Genomic DNA, 14759 nt, shown 5'->3' on the forward strand with positions numbered 1-14759 from the left:
AGTCCCGACAGTTGTAGAAGATAAAATCAAGTGTCTCCGGGTGTCACTTTGATAACGATTTTATAGTGTATACAAGCAAGCAAAAACTTTCAATTCTGACTACAAAGCTCAAACTAGATTCGCTTGCCCTTTCTCCACAAATATGACAATACTTTGAACTCACTAGATTGACAATTTACTGTGATATTTTCGTAAATCGAGAACTGCCGACATTTAGCTAGCCTGCTAACCTGCGTCCGTTTTTGCGCTCGGCCCCAGGAACCACAAGGCTTAAAATACAAGATGGCGCCCGATCACCGAACGGAGAGGGTTTTCCGCTATAATAACACCGAGTACCGCCTGCAAGCAGGCTAACATTTAGCAGCATGTAGAAAATTCTTGTGCCACCAAAATTACGATTCTATAGTGTACATAGACGACAGAAAACATCCAATACCGACAACAAAGCTCAATTCAGGTTTGCTTGCCCTTTCTCAACAAATATAGAATGCTTCTAACTCACTAGGTCGACAATTTACTGGGTTGTTTGAAAGATTATTTACAGACTGTCAGGCATATAGCCACTGTGTTGTTAAAAAGCTTCCGTTTCGTCCAGTCGAAGCCAAACGGTAAAAATAGGCCCATAAGAAACGTACATGTGGCTGCTGCTACAAAAATGTTTTAGTGAAACATCTTTTCGACCGAAATATATATTTTTAGACTCCCCTCTGTTCTCGTAAGGCTCAAACCTTTAAATGATAAACGGGTATAGCAGAGAAAGGGCCGACATAACGCAGACTCGTACTTTGAAATATTTTGAAGATGTGGTTTTATCAACACTGCTATTGAAGACCCACACGCATTTTGAATGACGTTTATTATTACTTAGAACTGTCCGGCGGTATAAAATCCACAACCAGGAAATCCCAATTGCACTTGTGCACACATGCTATCGGATAACCCCGCGTAAACTAAATGTGATACAAAAATATATTCTTTTTTTTTTTTTTTTTTTTTTTTTGAAAAGGCTTCATGAACATAAGTTCTTCTTTGGACGAATCAATGGACAGTGATAGTTCTCGTTGTATTCGTATTTAACTGAAATATTTTTCTTACTCTTGTGCATGGTAATGTTCAATGGTATTTTGTGTTTGCTCATGGGCGTGTAAATGCTCCCTTGAGAGCAAATATTCATACTTTTCAAAATGATCCAACATATATTTTGGTGCAAAAAAGTTATCATTATCCCTAGTAGCCATTGCACCATCACCTATTGCATTTCCGTCAAACCACTTTCCGTTGCGAACCATGTTCCGTAAGTTTTTTATGTCCATTTTATCATGGTAACTTCCCCACCGAGGAAAGTCCCCGTTCTGAGCTGAAGTGTACTTCACCCATATCCCATGTACGTCCATACAGCTTGAGCAGTGCCAACCGGCGAAATGATCCACGTCCCCTAGAAACCAAGCACGCACACTATGTTGCTGGGAATACGCGCGAAATTCGGGACTCAAATTTCGGTTTACCCCATTTTCAATGTCCCTCACGCGATTGCTCATGTTACCATGTACCTGGGTTAGCATACCTACAGAACAACCTGCAGTTATCTGCGTAGCGCGAGAGTTCTTCCAGTAAAAACCAAACACGGACCAGCGAAGACGGAAGCCGAACGGCTCCGGATACCCATCGTGAATTCGGAGAAAAGTTAACGCTTCTCTAGAGGGGATCTCATCTAGATCAAATACCAAAAACAAATCATCCGGCTTGACGTTACGAATCTGTGGAAGGCCTTTGACGCCGGTGAACGATCTAATATACGAATCTGCGATCCAGCCGTTCTTGCGAGCTCCCGTAGGGAAATGATCCATATACAAGTAAATTATTTTCTTATGGAATCTTCGCAGGTAGTTTCGATGCAGCCTCGGTAGTAATCGTACGGGTTTGATTGTTCCAAACGCCGAAAAATGCGACTCTACCAGGATAAAGACGTCCACAATGTCGTGCAACTCATTCATGATGATCTCTAGCATCTCAAACTCGATATTGAAAGGCGCAGAGTAGATGATCCGACGCGCTTCTTTCCGCACTCGCAATAGTTGCGGCGGGAAGTTCTCGCCTGAGTACTTAACACAATCAGGGATGCTACACGCCGAACCGTACCACCCTGGCTTGCAATCGCACCTCCCTGAATAAACGGCATGAGTCCCGAGAGAGAAGCACAGTGTTCTGTTGAACCTTGTGAAGTGGCCAATAGTACGCTCGCCTTCAAGGAGGGTGACCACTCTTGGTTGGAAGATTGAAAAGCCCGTGTTGTCCACTGGAGGCACATGCTTTGGTATGGTAGCAGATCCTCTACAATAAATAAACAAGAATAAAAACCATGACAACGTACCTTCACACACACGGTTGACATTTAAAAAGCAAAATAACGTGTCAATATAGCGCATGATGTCGTGGGTTTGGTTTCTTAATTTGCGCTTACAAAAACAAATTCGGACATGCAGACATACAGATATAAATTGTGTCTTTTGATGAAAACAACGTGGGTACATAACGCCAACACTTTTGATCAAAGAAATAGTATTTACAGTTCGAATGTCTTCCTTAGCCTCCTACGCAGATGACTCCGCATGGTAAAGAAAGGAAGAGAAATAATGTGAAAATGTATGAAATATTTTTTGTACTTTCATGATCGTCACAAAGTGACGGGTTCTTGCTTATTATTATTTATCTATATACCCTTATTTTTAAAGAACGTCTAATTTTCAGTTGAGGCAGAGCCTTACTTATTTTGGAGCATTCTAAGGCTGGAAACATTCTTGCGGATGTTCTTATAAATTTTAGCCTGCATGCAGCCGGAAATAGTTCCATTATTACCGTCTGCGATTTACCGACAGAAAGCTTGTATAGACCCCCTGCGCACCAACCGCCGGAGTGAAGCGACTTCTGATTGGCTGTCGTCTGGTTCAAATGTAATGAGCCACGCCATTGGTCAATAGCTCCATGTACCCTGCATATAAAATTTTTCGAATGTTATGATTTCGCATGTGAGTTTAACAGCGAAGGCGCAAAGCTCGCAACCATGGCAATTCCTTTGTGTAATTTGTGCCTCACGGATGTAGCTAATAGCGACCAAAGATTTGTCATCGGGGTTAAAGGGATGTTCGATATAGCTTTTGAGGTGAAAAGTCTTTCTTCCACAAGAGTAAGCGAGTATATTTGCCGTCTGGGCTTTAGCGATTTGTTTATACGTTCCGCGGACGAGCATCTTGCCTAATGATTCGAGGTCCTCTGGAAGTTCTCTCTTTGTCCAACGAGGGCCTTTTAATTCGAACAGTTACAGCCACATTTGGGTTTGGAGGATTTGCAGCAGCGGTAGCTGCATTTGTAGCAGGAGCTGTAGTTGCAACAGGTGCTGGAGTTGCAGCGGGAGCTGGATTTACAGGGCTCTGGCCATTGCGGTTGTTGGACCATTGCGCACAGGAGTAGAAGCGAGTACTTATGGTCTTAAGGATGATGACTTTCCCTGTGATTTCGTTGATGTCTTATAAGTTTCTTGCTAGGTGTTCTGATTATCGCTATATTTATTTTGAAAGAGGTCTTTGATGGTTTTCATTTCTTGAAGCGCAGACGGCAAATATACTCGCTTACTCTTGGGGAAGAGAGACTTTTCAGCTCAAAAGCTATATCGAACTTCCCTTTAACCCCGATGACAAATCTTTGGTCGCTATTAGCTACATCCGTGAGGCACAAATTACACGAAGGAATTGCCATATATTGGTTTGCACGCTTCGCGCCTTCGCTGTCAAACTCTCGTGCAAAATCATAACATTCGAAAATTATATATGCAGGGTACATGGAGCTATTGACCAATCGCGTGGCTCGTTACGTTTGAACCAGACAATAGCCAATCAGTAATCGCTTCACTCCGGCTGTTGGTGCGCGGGGGGTCTAAACAAGCTTTCTGTCGGTAATTCGCAGGTAACAAAATGATAAACAAATGAAAGATAACAATAGTAGCATTTCAGGTCGCTTGTATATACACAATCTGATTCTACATTCGTGTAAGTACGCAGCTGCTTTGTCTCCTATTATCTTTGTTCTACAAAGGAGTTCTTTTGTCTCTATTCTTCTCGTTCTTTTTGTCGAGGTGCGGATATTGTTCAATTGCCCAATCAAATTGCAGCTTGTAAGAGCTTCGTACTGACCCCCATTCCGACTCACTCTGCGATAAAAAAATATTTTGCTGGTATTTGAGCCTCCGATAATGTTTTTAGCATGTTCTCAAAATTTGGTGAAATCTCAGGCTGGGCGTAGCGTCCAACAATACCCTATAAAATTATTATAATATTATTATTATTTTGTTTTACGGTGTCTCCTAGGGTCAAGCGGAGTCGAACTTTGCGTTTATCATTAATAATCAACTTTATGTTGAAGCTCTTTATTCATTGGCATTTTGTCAACGGCAAATTCGCAATGCTGAGACGAAATAATGAAAATGCCCGAGTTATAACAGATGTACGAGTTATCAGGTTATAGCTTCGACAAGCACAAATGTCAAATTATTGCTTAGACGCCTTGTAAGATGGTCCCCCTTTTCCTTAGTATCGAAAACACCCCGAATGTGAATGGGGAGAACGAATTTAGCGAGTATTGTTGTAATTTGTAACCCTTCATAAAAACGTTATGTTTGAGGTCGATTGCCATACCAGTTCGTTTCTGGTTCCTTATTCGCAGTTCCTTATTCGTCTGTTTCCTTATTCGCTCAGTTCCTTATTCAAATCGGGGGGGGGGGGGGGGGGGGTACTTACATGATACCTTTTAATTCGAGTTGAAACATATTTAGGCATTACAGTTTATTCAGAACAAGTCCAACAGCATTTTCGTCGGGTAATTTTGGTTGCTTTAACGTGCTTTGCTGCTAAGCGGAGCTGTGGACATGAGACTCTATCTGCTACAAAAGGTCAAATTACGCAATGCGTGCAATCGCCTTCACAAATGAATCTAGCAAAAAAGAAGAAATCTACCTCTCATCTAATAAATGTATTTGTATCTTGGGCTTTCTTTCCAAACGCATTAATATATTTAGAGGAGAAATATTCACGCTTTACTTTACGTACGCGTGTAGAAGGAATTTGACCTTGCTAACAAAACCACAATTTGACAGATAGTGCTTGTTGTCGATTAACACCTTGGCTACCAGATATTTATTAGATGAGAGGTAGATTTCTTCTTTTTTGCTATATTCATTTGTAAAAGCGATTGCACGCATTGCGTTATTTGACCTTTTGTAGCAGATAGAGTCTCATGTCCACAGCTCCGCTTAGCAGCAAAGCACGTTAAAGCAACCAGATTTAACCGACGATAATGCTCATGGACTTGTTCTGAGTTAAGTGTAATGCCTAAATACTGTTTCAACTCGAATTAAAAGGTATCATGTAAGTACCCCCCGGATTTGAATAAGGAACTGAGCGAATAAGGAAACAGACGAAAAAGGAACTGCGAATAAGGAACCAACTTCACGCTGGTGATTGTACCCTGGTGATTGCCATGCTTTAAATTTACAATACCGCAATCAAGATGGTCGATTCAATAATTGAATTGAAAATGAATAAAAAGAATGTTGAAATATAGTAATGTGATGTCGCTGTTTTTGTGTACCTTGGTCTATATTGGCGTTCTTTTTATTCTGGTGTCGTCCCGCTTGTAGATGTAAACAGCAAAGGCTTAAAGGCGCTGCTTGCCTTTAGATGAAGCTCGACAAAAAACAAGAGTACCACCAAAATCGCCGTTAGTAAGGCATACTGAACTTTTCCTTTTCCAAGGAGAAGTCGCCAAACTGGTCTGTGTTTAATAACCATGCTCGGACAAACCTAGTTGAAATAATTTTCACAATAATAATGAGGTCAAATTATCATTCAAATGAGGTAACTACGGAAGCCCATGAGGGTCACTCAAGGTTTTCGTTAACAACATTTCACCTTTCGGTCACGACTTTGAACTATATGCGTCACTAGAACTCACTTTGAGTGTCACGACAAAGCACTATTTAATTATCGCTTAAAACATTGCAGGTTTAGTTCACCATATCGCACTTTGTGTCTCAAAACATCGCACTTTGTGTCTTAAAAAACTCATCATTTTGCCTTTGCTTAAAACATTTCAGTATATCGTTCACGACATTCAACTTTGTGCTTATAACATAGCACTATTTGTCTATTGCATAAAATATTTGACTTTGTGCTTTATAACATGACTCTTTGTGTCTTAAAAAATCTCGCGATTTGCCGAATGCCCAAATTTTTTCAAGTTTTGTCTATTGCATAAAATATTCAACTTTGTGTCTAAAAAATCTCGCGATTTGCCGAATGCGCAGATCATTCCAGTTTTTGTCTGTGCATTAAATATTTAACTTTGTGCTTCATAACATGGGATTTTGTGTCTTAAAAAATCTCGCGATTTGCCAAATGGCCAAATTATTTTAGTTTTTGTCTATGCATAAAATATTTAACTTTGTGCTTTAGAACTTCATTTCACAAATTTGAAGAGAATTATCAAATAACTGGGTTCTATACAAATGCCCTGTGAGCTCCCTACAAGGACTAAAAACTAAACAGAACTTCAGGATAGGCCGAGGAAAAGGAGCTTTAGCGATACGGGATCAAAGGCTGAACTGGTTGAGTGCTCGCTCGAGCTTTATTTAGTGTTCTACAGATGCAGGTACCTCTAGCTCGCCTTGCGGGACTACAAACGGGACTACAAAAGCAAATACGCGTATGGATTTTTTAGGAGCGAATTTCAGACAAAAAAGGAACTGCGAATAAGGAACCAACTTCACGCTGGTGATTGCACCCTGGTGATTGCCATGCTTTAAATTTACAATACCGCAATCAAGATGGTCGATTCAATAATTGAGTTGAAAATGAATAAAAAGAATGTTGAAATATAGTGATGTGATGTCGCTGTTTTGTGTACCTTGGTCTATATTGGCGTTCTTTTCGTTCTGGTGTCGTCCCGCTTGTAGATGTAAACAGCAAAGGCTTAAAGGTGCTGCTTGCCTTTAGATGAAGCTCGACAAAAAACAAGAGTACCACCAAAATCGCCGTTAGTAAGGCATACTGAACTTTTCCTTTTCCAAAGAGAAGTCGCCAAACTGGTCTGTGTTTAATAACCATGCTCGGACAAACCTAGTTGAAATAATTTTCACAAAAATAATGAGGTCGAATTATCATTCAAATAAGGTAACGCATGAAAGGATTTGATAGGATGCTATGCTCTTGGAAAATACTGTAACAGCTATACTTTTGGGTTCTCTAACCACATGTAACAAGCGGCTATGACTCTCTCTGACCACTTGTGAGAAAACGACTATGACCCGCTTTGCTGGGGGAGGTACCGGTTTTTACTTGTTCGCTGTTACAAAGTCTTTACAAGATCTGGTGTCTACAAGTATTTTCACATGTGAGTCTCTTCAAGTTCTTAAGAGTCTAAAAGAGTTAGTGTTTTGGGGCTTCGGTACGCACCCATATTTACATGCTACTAAGACGGCATGTCCTTTAGGATAACTGACACTGACATCCCAAAGGGCTTTTAGCACTGTTTGGATAAGGGTTTAACCAATGGGTGTCCGAGGGACGACCTTCCTATGTGGGTGTGCCAGTCGGTTACCCTTGGGCTACCGTGACTTACGTAATGTTTACATGTTGCTACTGACTACGGTTGTCACACACTAACTTGTCACACTGCTAGTGCGCATGGCAAGATACACACATGAATACAATGATTGACAAGATTCCAATCATTTTTGCACTCAAACTCTTTAAATGTTCTAAATCCTAATTTCGTCGGCGGCCAGGTCTGAATCCTACATAGGGCAACCCCTGTGGGAACTCAGACCTAACTTTGCTTATGTAGTTAACGGATACAGGACTAAAACAAATGCTCAAAACTCTGTTCTGGTGATTGCACCCTACATCTACATTGTTAATCCACAAAGGGGTTACCATCACTGTGGATATAAATTAATTGTATAAATAAATAAATAAATAAATAAATAAATAAATAAATAAATAAATAAATAAATAAATAAATAAATAAATAAATAAATAAATAAATAAATAAATAAATAAATAAATAAATAAATAAATAAATAAATAAATAAATAAATAAATAAATAAATAAATAAATAAATAAATAAATAAATAAATAAATAAATAAATAAATAAATAAATAAATAAATAAATAAATAAATAAATAAATAAATAAATAAATAAATAAATAAATAAATAAATAAATAAATAAATAAATAAATAAATAAATAAATAAATAAATAAATAAATAAATAAATAAATAAATAAATAAATAAATAAATAAATAAATAAATAAATAAATAAATAAATAAATAAATAAATAAATAAATAAATAAATAAATAAATAAATAAATAAATAAATAAATAAATAAATTAATTAATTAAAAAAATAATAATAATAATAAATAAAAAAAATAATAATAATAATAAATGAAAAAAATAAAAAGCATAAAATAAAATAATAATAGAAATAATAATAATAATAATAATAATAATAATAATAATAATAATAATAATAATAATAATAATAATAATAATAATAATAATAATAATAATAATAATAATACAAATAATAATAAGGCAGAATAAAAATAATAATAAGGCAGAATAAAAAAAGATTAAATAAAGTAAAAAGATAAAAATCGTTTAAACAGCATTATTGGTATTAATATAATTTTATTAATTCAATTTAATTTTATTCGTTCTCTAAAAATATCTGCACTAGTGGAATCCAGGGTAAGGCGGGGCAGCTTGTTTCATTCTTTTATTGTCCTACAGAAAAACGAGTTCTTATAAGCTTCTGTTCTTGGACATAACTCGATAAATTTATCTGGATGAGAGCTGCGTAATTGGCGGGTGCGTCTATCAATATTGTCTGGTATCTCAAGTGCTGATTTTTTGTTAACAGCCTTGTAAAACAATGTAAGCCTGGCATCCTGGCGCCTTTGGGAGAGAGGGGGCAACTCCAAATCGTTTAGGATGTTTGTGACTGTGCCAGGAGTCCTATCCCAGCAATTTTTAACAAAACGACCCGCCCTCCTTTGAACCTTCTCAATCTGTTTGACGTGTTTCTTTAACCATGGATCCCAGGCAGAGCTGGCATACTCTAAGTGTGGAAGAACGAGCGATTTATAAGCAGCTTCCTTAATGTTCTCTGGGCAATTGCTTAGGTTGCGCCTAAGAAAACCTAAGGTCTGGTTGGCTTTGGACACTTTGTTGTTTATACGCCAGCTCCAGTCAAGTGTGTTCGAGAGCTCGACGCCTAGGTATGGATGGTGTTCAACTGGTTTAAGGATGTGGTTCATCAATGTGTAGTTAAATACTATAGGTTCCCTATTTCTCGTGACTCTCATGACAAAACATTTTGTTGGGTTAAAGGACATGAGCCATTTCTCTGCCCATTTCTCGATGGAGGTAAGATCAGACTGGAGCTTATGTGCATCAGAAGTTGCCTCGATGACACTGTATAAAAGAGTATCATCAGCAAACAATCTTATGGTAGAAGATTTACAATCATTGCCGATGTCATTTATGTAGAGTAAAAACATCAGTGGGCCGAGAACGGTCCCCTGGGGCACACCAGATGACACACTTATAGGGGCAGATGAGACTCCATCAACAAGAACGGATTGTTCCCTATGTGTTAACCAGGTTGTAAGCCAGGCCTTCAGGAGACCCCGAATTCCATAAAAATCCAGCTTGGAAATAAGCCGCTGGTAGGGAACAATATCAAAGGCTTTACTAAAATCCATGATGATCAGATCAGTTTGTCTGCCGAGATCTAGAGCTTTCCCCACATCCTCTAGGGTGGTTATTAATTGCGTTTCACAGGTAAAGAACCTGCGAAAACCATGTTGGAACTTGACGAGGATATTATGGGTATCAAGATGATTCATTATGTCATGGAAAATAATGTGCTCAAGTATTTTACAAGGTACGCAGTCAGTGAAATAGGACGGTAGTTGGAAGGGATATTCTTATTTCCCTTTTTGAACACTGGGGTCACATTTGCACTGAGCCAGTCATTCGGGAGAGTACCGGTCTCTTAAGATTGTGTGAACAAGAACGTCAGAGCTGGGGCGAGCTGGGAACTGGAACTGTGAACTCAGAGCACGTGCCTTACCAAGACTGTCACTGACTAATTCACCCTTATCATCGCGTAGGGGAGCGACACCAACATCATGGGTCTTTTTGGACTTGATGTACGTCCAGAACCGTTTGGTTATGGTATGGTTCGCTGTTTCACTAACCTCTTGGACTGTTAAGAGCTGGGACACATACTCGCTGTGTGCCTTAGCGAGATTTTTCTTCACGAGTTTACGCAAGTCTTTAATTTTTTTCCAGGCAGCATGGTTGTTACAGTGTTTGGCATGATTATATAGACGTTGCTTTTTTTCGGATTAACCTTTTAATGGAACTAGTGATCCATGGCAAGTTCCATCTACCACTGATGTTTTTTTGTGGGATATGTTTTTTCATGATCTCAGTGATTGTGGTTTTAAAGAAATCATAGTTTTCATTGATCAATTTATGATAGGCCTCATTGTTGAAGTAATCATCAAGATGTTTTTTTAAGGTCAGTTTTCACTGCACCCATGTTACCTTTCTTAAATACAAAGACTTTACGAGGCTTTTTCTTGTTGAAAGAGGGCTTCAAGTTTAGATCAAATAGCACCAGATCATGATCACTCATGCCGGGCTCAACCACTAGGTCTAATACCATCTCTGGGCAAGTGGTGAGAACAAGATCGAGGGTGTTCTCCCCTCTAGTTGGCTCCATAACATGTTGAGTCAGTGAGTGGTCGTTCACAATGTCCAAAAACTTGTGGTTTACTTCAAGCCCATAAGTAGGATTAGGTCTTACAGCGTAGTTATCATCTTCTCATGATATACTAGGCAGGTTCAGGTCACCGGTAATGAGGATGTTTGGAACTGGATTTTTAACCAGCTTGCATAATGCACCATCGAGAGCTACAAGGGGGTCAACATTTGAGTCTGGGGTCCTATAGACTGAGCCAACAAAAAGTGATTTGCTTCCTGCAATATTTATCTTTGACCAGATGCCTTCATAATTACCATCCATTTGCTCCTCGTGAGTCACCACAAGATGGTTGGAGAAAGCAGACAACACCCCTCCACCAAATTTGTTTCTATCCTTACGAAAAATGGTGTAACTTTTCTCCAGAATTTCAGCCGAAAAGACAGTGTCATTAATGTGGGTTCATTTACATTAACAATATCAGGTTTGTAGTTGTCAATCAGGCTTTGAAATTCAAGGCGTTTATCTTTATCCTTCAAGCTACAAGCATTCAGTGTTAACACTCTCAATTTGTGGGGGTCTTTCATTTTATTTGATGCAGGAGATCTTTGCCTGGGGGAGGATGTTAGTGGCTGGGGCGATTCTGAGCCGGATGATTGTACTGATGTTGATAAAGATAAACAATAATTGTCACCAGGAATGTCAGGACCACTTGATGACTTTGAGAAATTGGCCACATCACAGGCACAGCAGATCCAAGAACAAGAACTGTTAGCAAGTGTATTGTAACTATCATTGCTTATTGAGCAGCATTTTGTGTGATACCATGCATCGCAGTAGTCGCGCTGAATACCCTTCTGGTTGCATTTAACTGGTTTTGAGCATGCTCCACAGGGATACCGGTAGGTGGGACCGGGATTGAGAGGGATGTACCCACTAAGAATGAGTAGGCGAAAGGCGAGTGAGCTTGGGTTACTCCTTGGAGCGATCAATTTTCTACGATTGGGATGAATATTGTTCATGAAAATTTTAACTTTGTCCAGGCTCATTTCCAAAAGTGCTAGTGAAATGAAGGGTCCGGCCTTAGATTCAATTAGTGGGCTCTGCCACCGTAATAAGAAATTCTGGAGATGTAGAGCAAATAGGAGTACTATCAAGGGGGCCATGAGGTGGCCTGCCATTATGCCAGATATAATTATTTTATATATATATTTTTTTGAAAAAGAATTACAGAAATAGTATTGTAGGTTATTTTCCGGTTATTCCGGTTAAACAATTGTTTGATTGTATATAATTATTTGATTAGTTTCCCTTTCTTTTATTTAACTAGATCAATTAATTATTAATAATCAATAATCAAGGTAAAATTAAGTAGAATAAAATAGTTTGCAGGGTGGCAAAAACAAGTTGGACTCGAGTCGCCCGTAAACTGAACCAACGCACTCAATCAACAATGCACTTAGAACCCACTGGTAGAAAAACTCCAAGCAGTATTACACAACAACGCAATCCGACCGCAATCACTAACTCTTTGTCATCAACCCAACTGTGACTGGCCTACCGTGAGACTGACACAACAACAGCGCATCGCAATCAGGGTTCAGAAAAATATGCAAATCCTTTGCAGAATTTACAGGCGACTGATTTCGGAGCTGAATAAATTATTGTTTGTAAGTGAAGAATTATCCAAAATATCACTTAAGCTTATGGTGAAAACACAAAGTACAGTTTCAAACACAAGAAAACTAAGCCAGAAAAACAGGAGACAACGTGGGAAGTCAGTTTTTGTCGTAGGACAAAACGGCGGACAAAACAGTGTGACAGAGTCACAACAGTAAAAATATAGAAATGGCGGGAAAGACTCACGAAGTGCAACCAGTTTAGTCAAGAAAGGCTACAGGAGAAACCTTATGGCAAAAGAAAACCCTCTTGTATTACCTTATGACCCTTCGCCTGTGATATTTGTGATACTCATGCGACTTCAATAAAGCAACGCTGCTGGTGATTGCCATGCTTTAAATTTACAATACCGCAATCAAGATGGTCGATTCAATAATTGAGTTGAAAATGAATAAAAAGAATGTTGAAATATATTAATGTGATGTCGCTGTTTTGTGTACCTTGGTCTATATTGGCGTTCTTTTCGTTCTGGTGTCGTCCCGCTTGTAGATGTAAACAGCAAAGGCTTAGTAAAGCCGCTGCTTGCCTTTAGATGAAGCTCGACAAAAAACAAGAGTACCACCAAAATCGCCGTTAGTAAGGCATACTGAACTTTTCCTTTTCCAAGGAGAAGTCGCCAAACTGGTCTGTGTTTAATAACCATGCTCGGACAAACCTAGTTGAAATAATTTTCACAAAAATAATGAGGTCGAATTATCATTCAAATGAGGTAACGCATGAAAGGATTTGATAGGATGCTATGCTCTTAGAAAATACGCGTATGGATTTTTTAGGAGCGAATTTCAAAATAGGTAAAATCTCACAATTCCTCTTGAAGATTTTAATAAAACTTCCTGTTTTTTAATCTGGTCGAAGTCGCAAACACATGAGAAGTAAGGCACGGGGCATCAGGCGTTCTATATCTAGAGTGTACATTCTGAGCACCCTCCAAGCTATCGGATCTCAACCATTGTCATATAATGCAACCTGCCGTCTTTAGCTCATGCAGGTTACAATAAACAGTGCGGAACATTACCATTTTTGGTTATATTTGATAAACAATCTCATTAACCAATCAGAGATGAGTATTACTATGCCCAGTCTCACGCGGACACGCCTCAACTCAGAGTGGGAAAACAAAATGGCGGTTCCGTTGAATCGGGAAAATCATGTTGAACGCCGCTTTTTAACTCTCTGCTAGCAGTGATTTCTACTTATCTGTTTAAGCAGGGATTTCACCGACTCAGTGCGTCATATATACCCTATTTGTGTTGTTTCTCATCGGCAACAGACCTCATTTGCAGGGTTATTTTTACGACTTCACCGAATCGTACTGTAATGAACGCGGAAGGGTAAGCCACTGCTAGCAGGCTATAACATTGATCACCAATTATCTAGTTGTACGTTTCATCAAGTCATACAAATGCACAAAATTTCCCTGGATTTATCTTGCTTTCGCACTCGGAATGAAGACACTCCAAGAAAAATTTTAGCTGGGATATTGAAACTAAAATGAATCTTATACAGAATGGCAGCGAGTCTCATTAAAAAAAAATGAAGCTAAATCGTATACAGATTGGGCGCGAGTTTATTGTATGCAATTTTAAGACACTACATGAAAGTACTGTTTAAATGTTTATATTTGATCCTGGAATAAATAGATTTGCTATGATCAGTAAATCTCAGGGATGGCAGTCATTATTCATTGATGCATTACTTTGCTATTACTCGTTGTAAAAAATGTCCTTACCACAAATGTTCACATTATGGCTTTTTTTATAAATGGATTCTAGAGGGGGCACTTGTTTGAGGGGCTATGTAATGTGCTTATTCAATGAGGGGTGTATGTATACCTCAGTGTCAGAACCATCCCCAAAGGACTTCATTGTATCCAGCTCTGTTTTCATCATGATTCATTTTATTAAAAAAAGGAAGTTTTGTGACACAAATCGTGCTTAATACACAGGTTCTAACACCAAGTTAGAGCCTTTTAGGGTGTATTTCATTGTGTGTGCAGACATATTGGAAAAAGGCATAAAGTGTAAACTAGGGTGAGGAAAAGGCATGGTAAGGGCAAAGGGGTGGTGACTAAGGGTATGTCTAATTGGGGGTGCTGACAATGGTTGTGAAGATAAAGTAAACTTGTACCATGTTTGATTACTAGGCTTGGAGATAATAGGAGAATGGGAGTATAGTCATACCCTGGGTACCAGAGGCTCCAAGCTTCGCTAGAGCAGATATCATATGGAAAATATCTATTCATATTTGGTGAT

The 14759-nt window shown here is 38.7% G+C and overlaps 1 protein-coding gene across 5 annotated transcripts; it reads right to left on the reverse strand.

Annotated features, from left to right (window-relative positions):
- Positions 1-837: 837 nt before the first annotated feature.
- LOC5515029 (beta-1,4-mannosyl-glycoprotein 4-beta-N-acetylglucosaminyltransferase) lies at positions 838-13318 on the reverse strand. 5 transcript variants are annotated; one of them, XM_032384728.2, is made up of 3 exons: positions 12948-13318; positions 6955-7166; positions 838-2331 (listed from the first exon to the last, which is right to left on the reverse strand). In XM_032384728.2, the coding sequence occupies exons 2-3, from the start codon at positions 7152-7154 to the stop codon at positions 1092-1094; spliced, it is 1440 nt and encodes a 479-aa protein (XP_032240619.2). In that variant the 5' UTR covers positions 7155-7166; positions 12948-13318; the 3' UTR covers positions 838-1091. The 5 variants fall into 5 exon arrangements, with proteins under 5 accessions (XP_032240619.2, XP_001635175.3, XP_048585574.1 ...); XM_001635125.3 differs by lacking the exon at positions 6955-7166; XM_048729617.1 differs by lacking the exon at positions 12948-13318 and having other exon boundaries at positions 6955-7985.
- Between the last annotated feature and the right edge of the window lie 1441 nt (positions 13319-14759).

Source organism: Nematostella vectensis, chromosome 6 (assembly GCF_932526225.1).
Source record: "Nematostella vectensis chromosome 6, jaNemVect1.1, whole genome shotgun sequence".
Lineage (NCBI taxonomy): Eukaryota > Metazoa > Cnidaria > Anthozoa > Actiniaria > Edwardsiidae > Nematostella > Nematostella vectensis.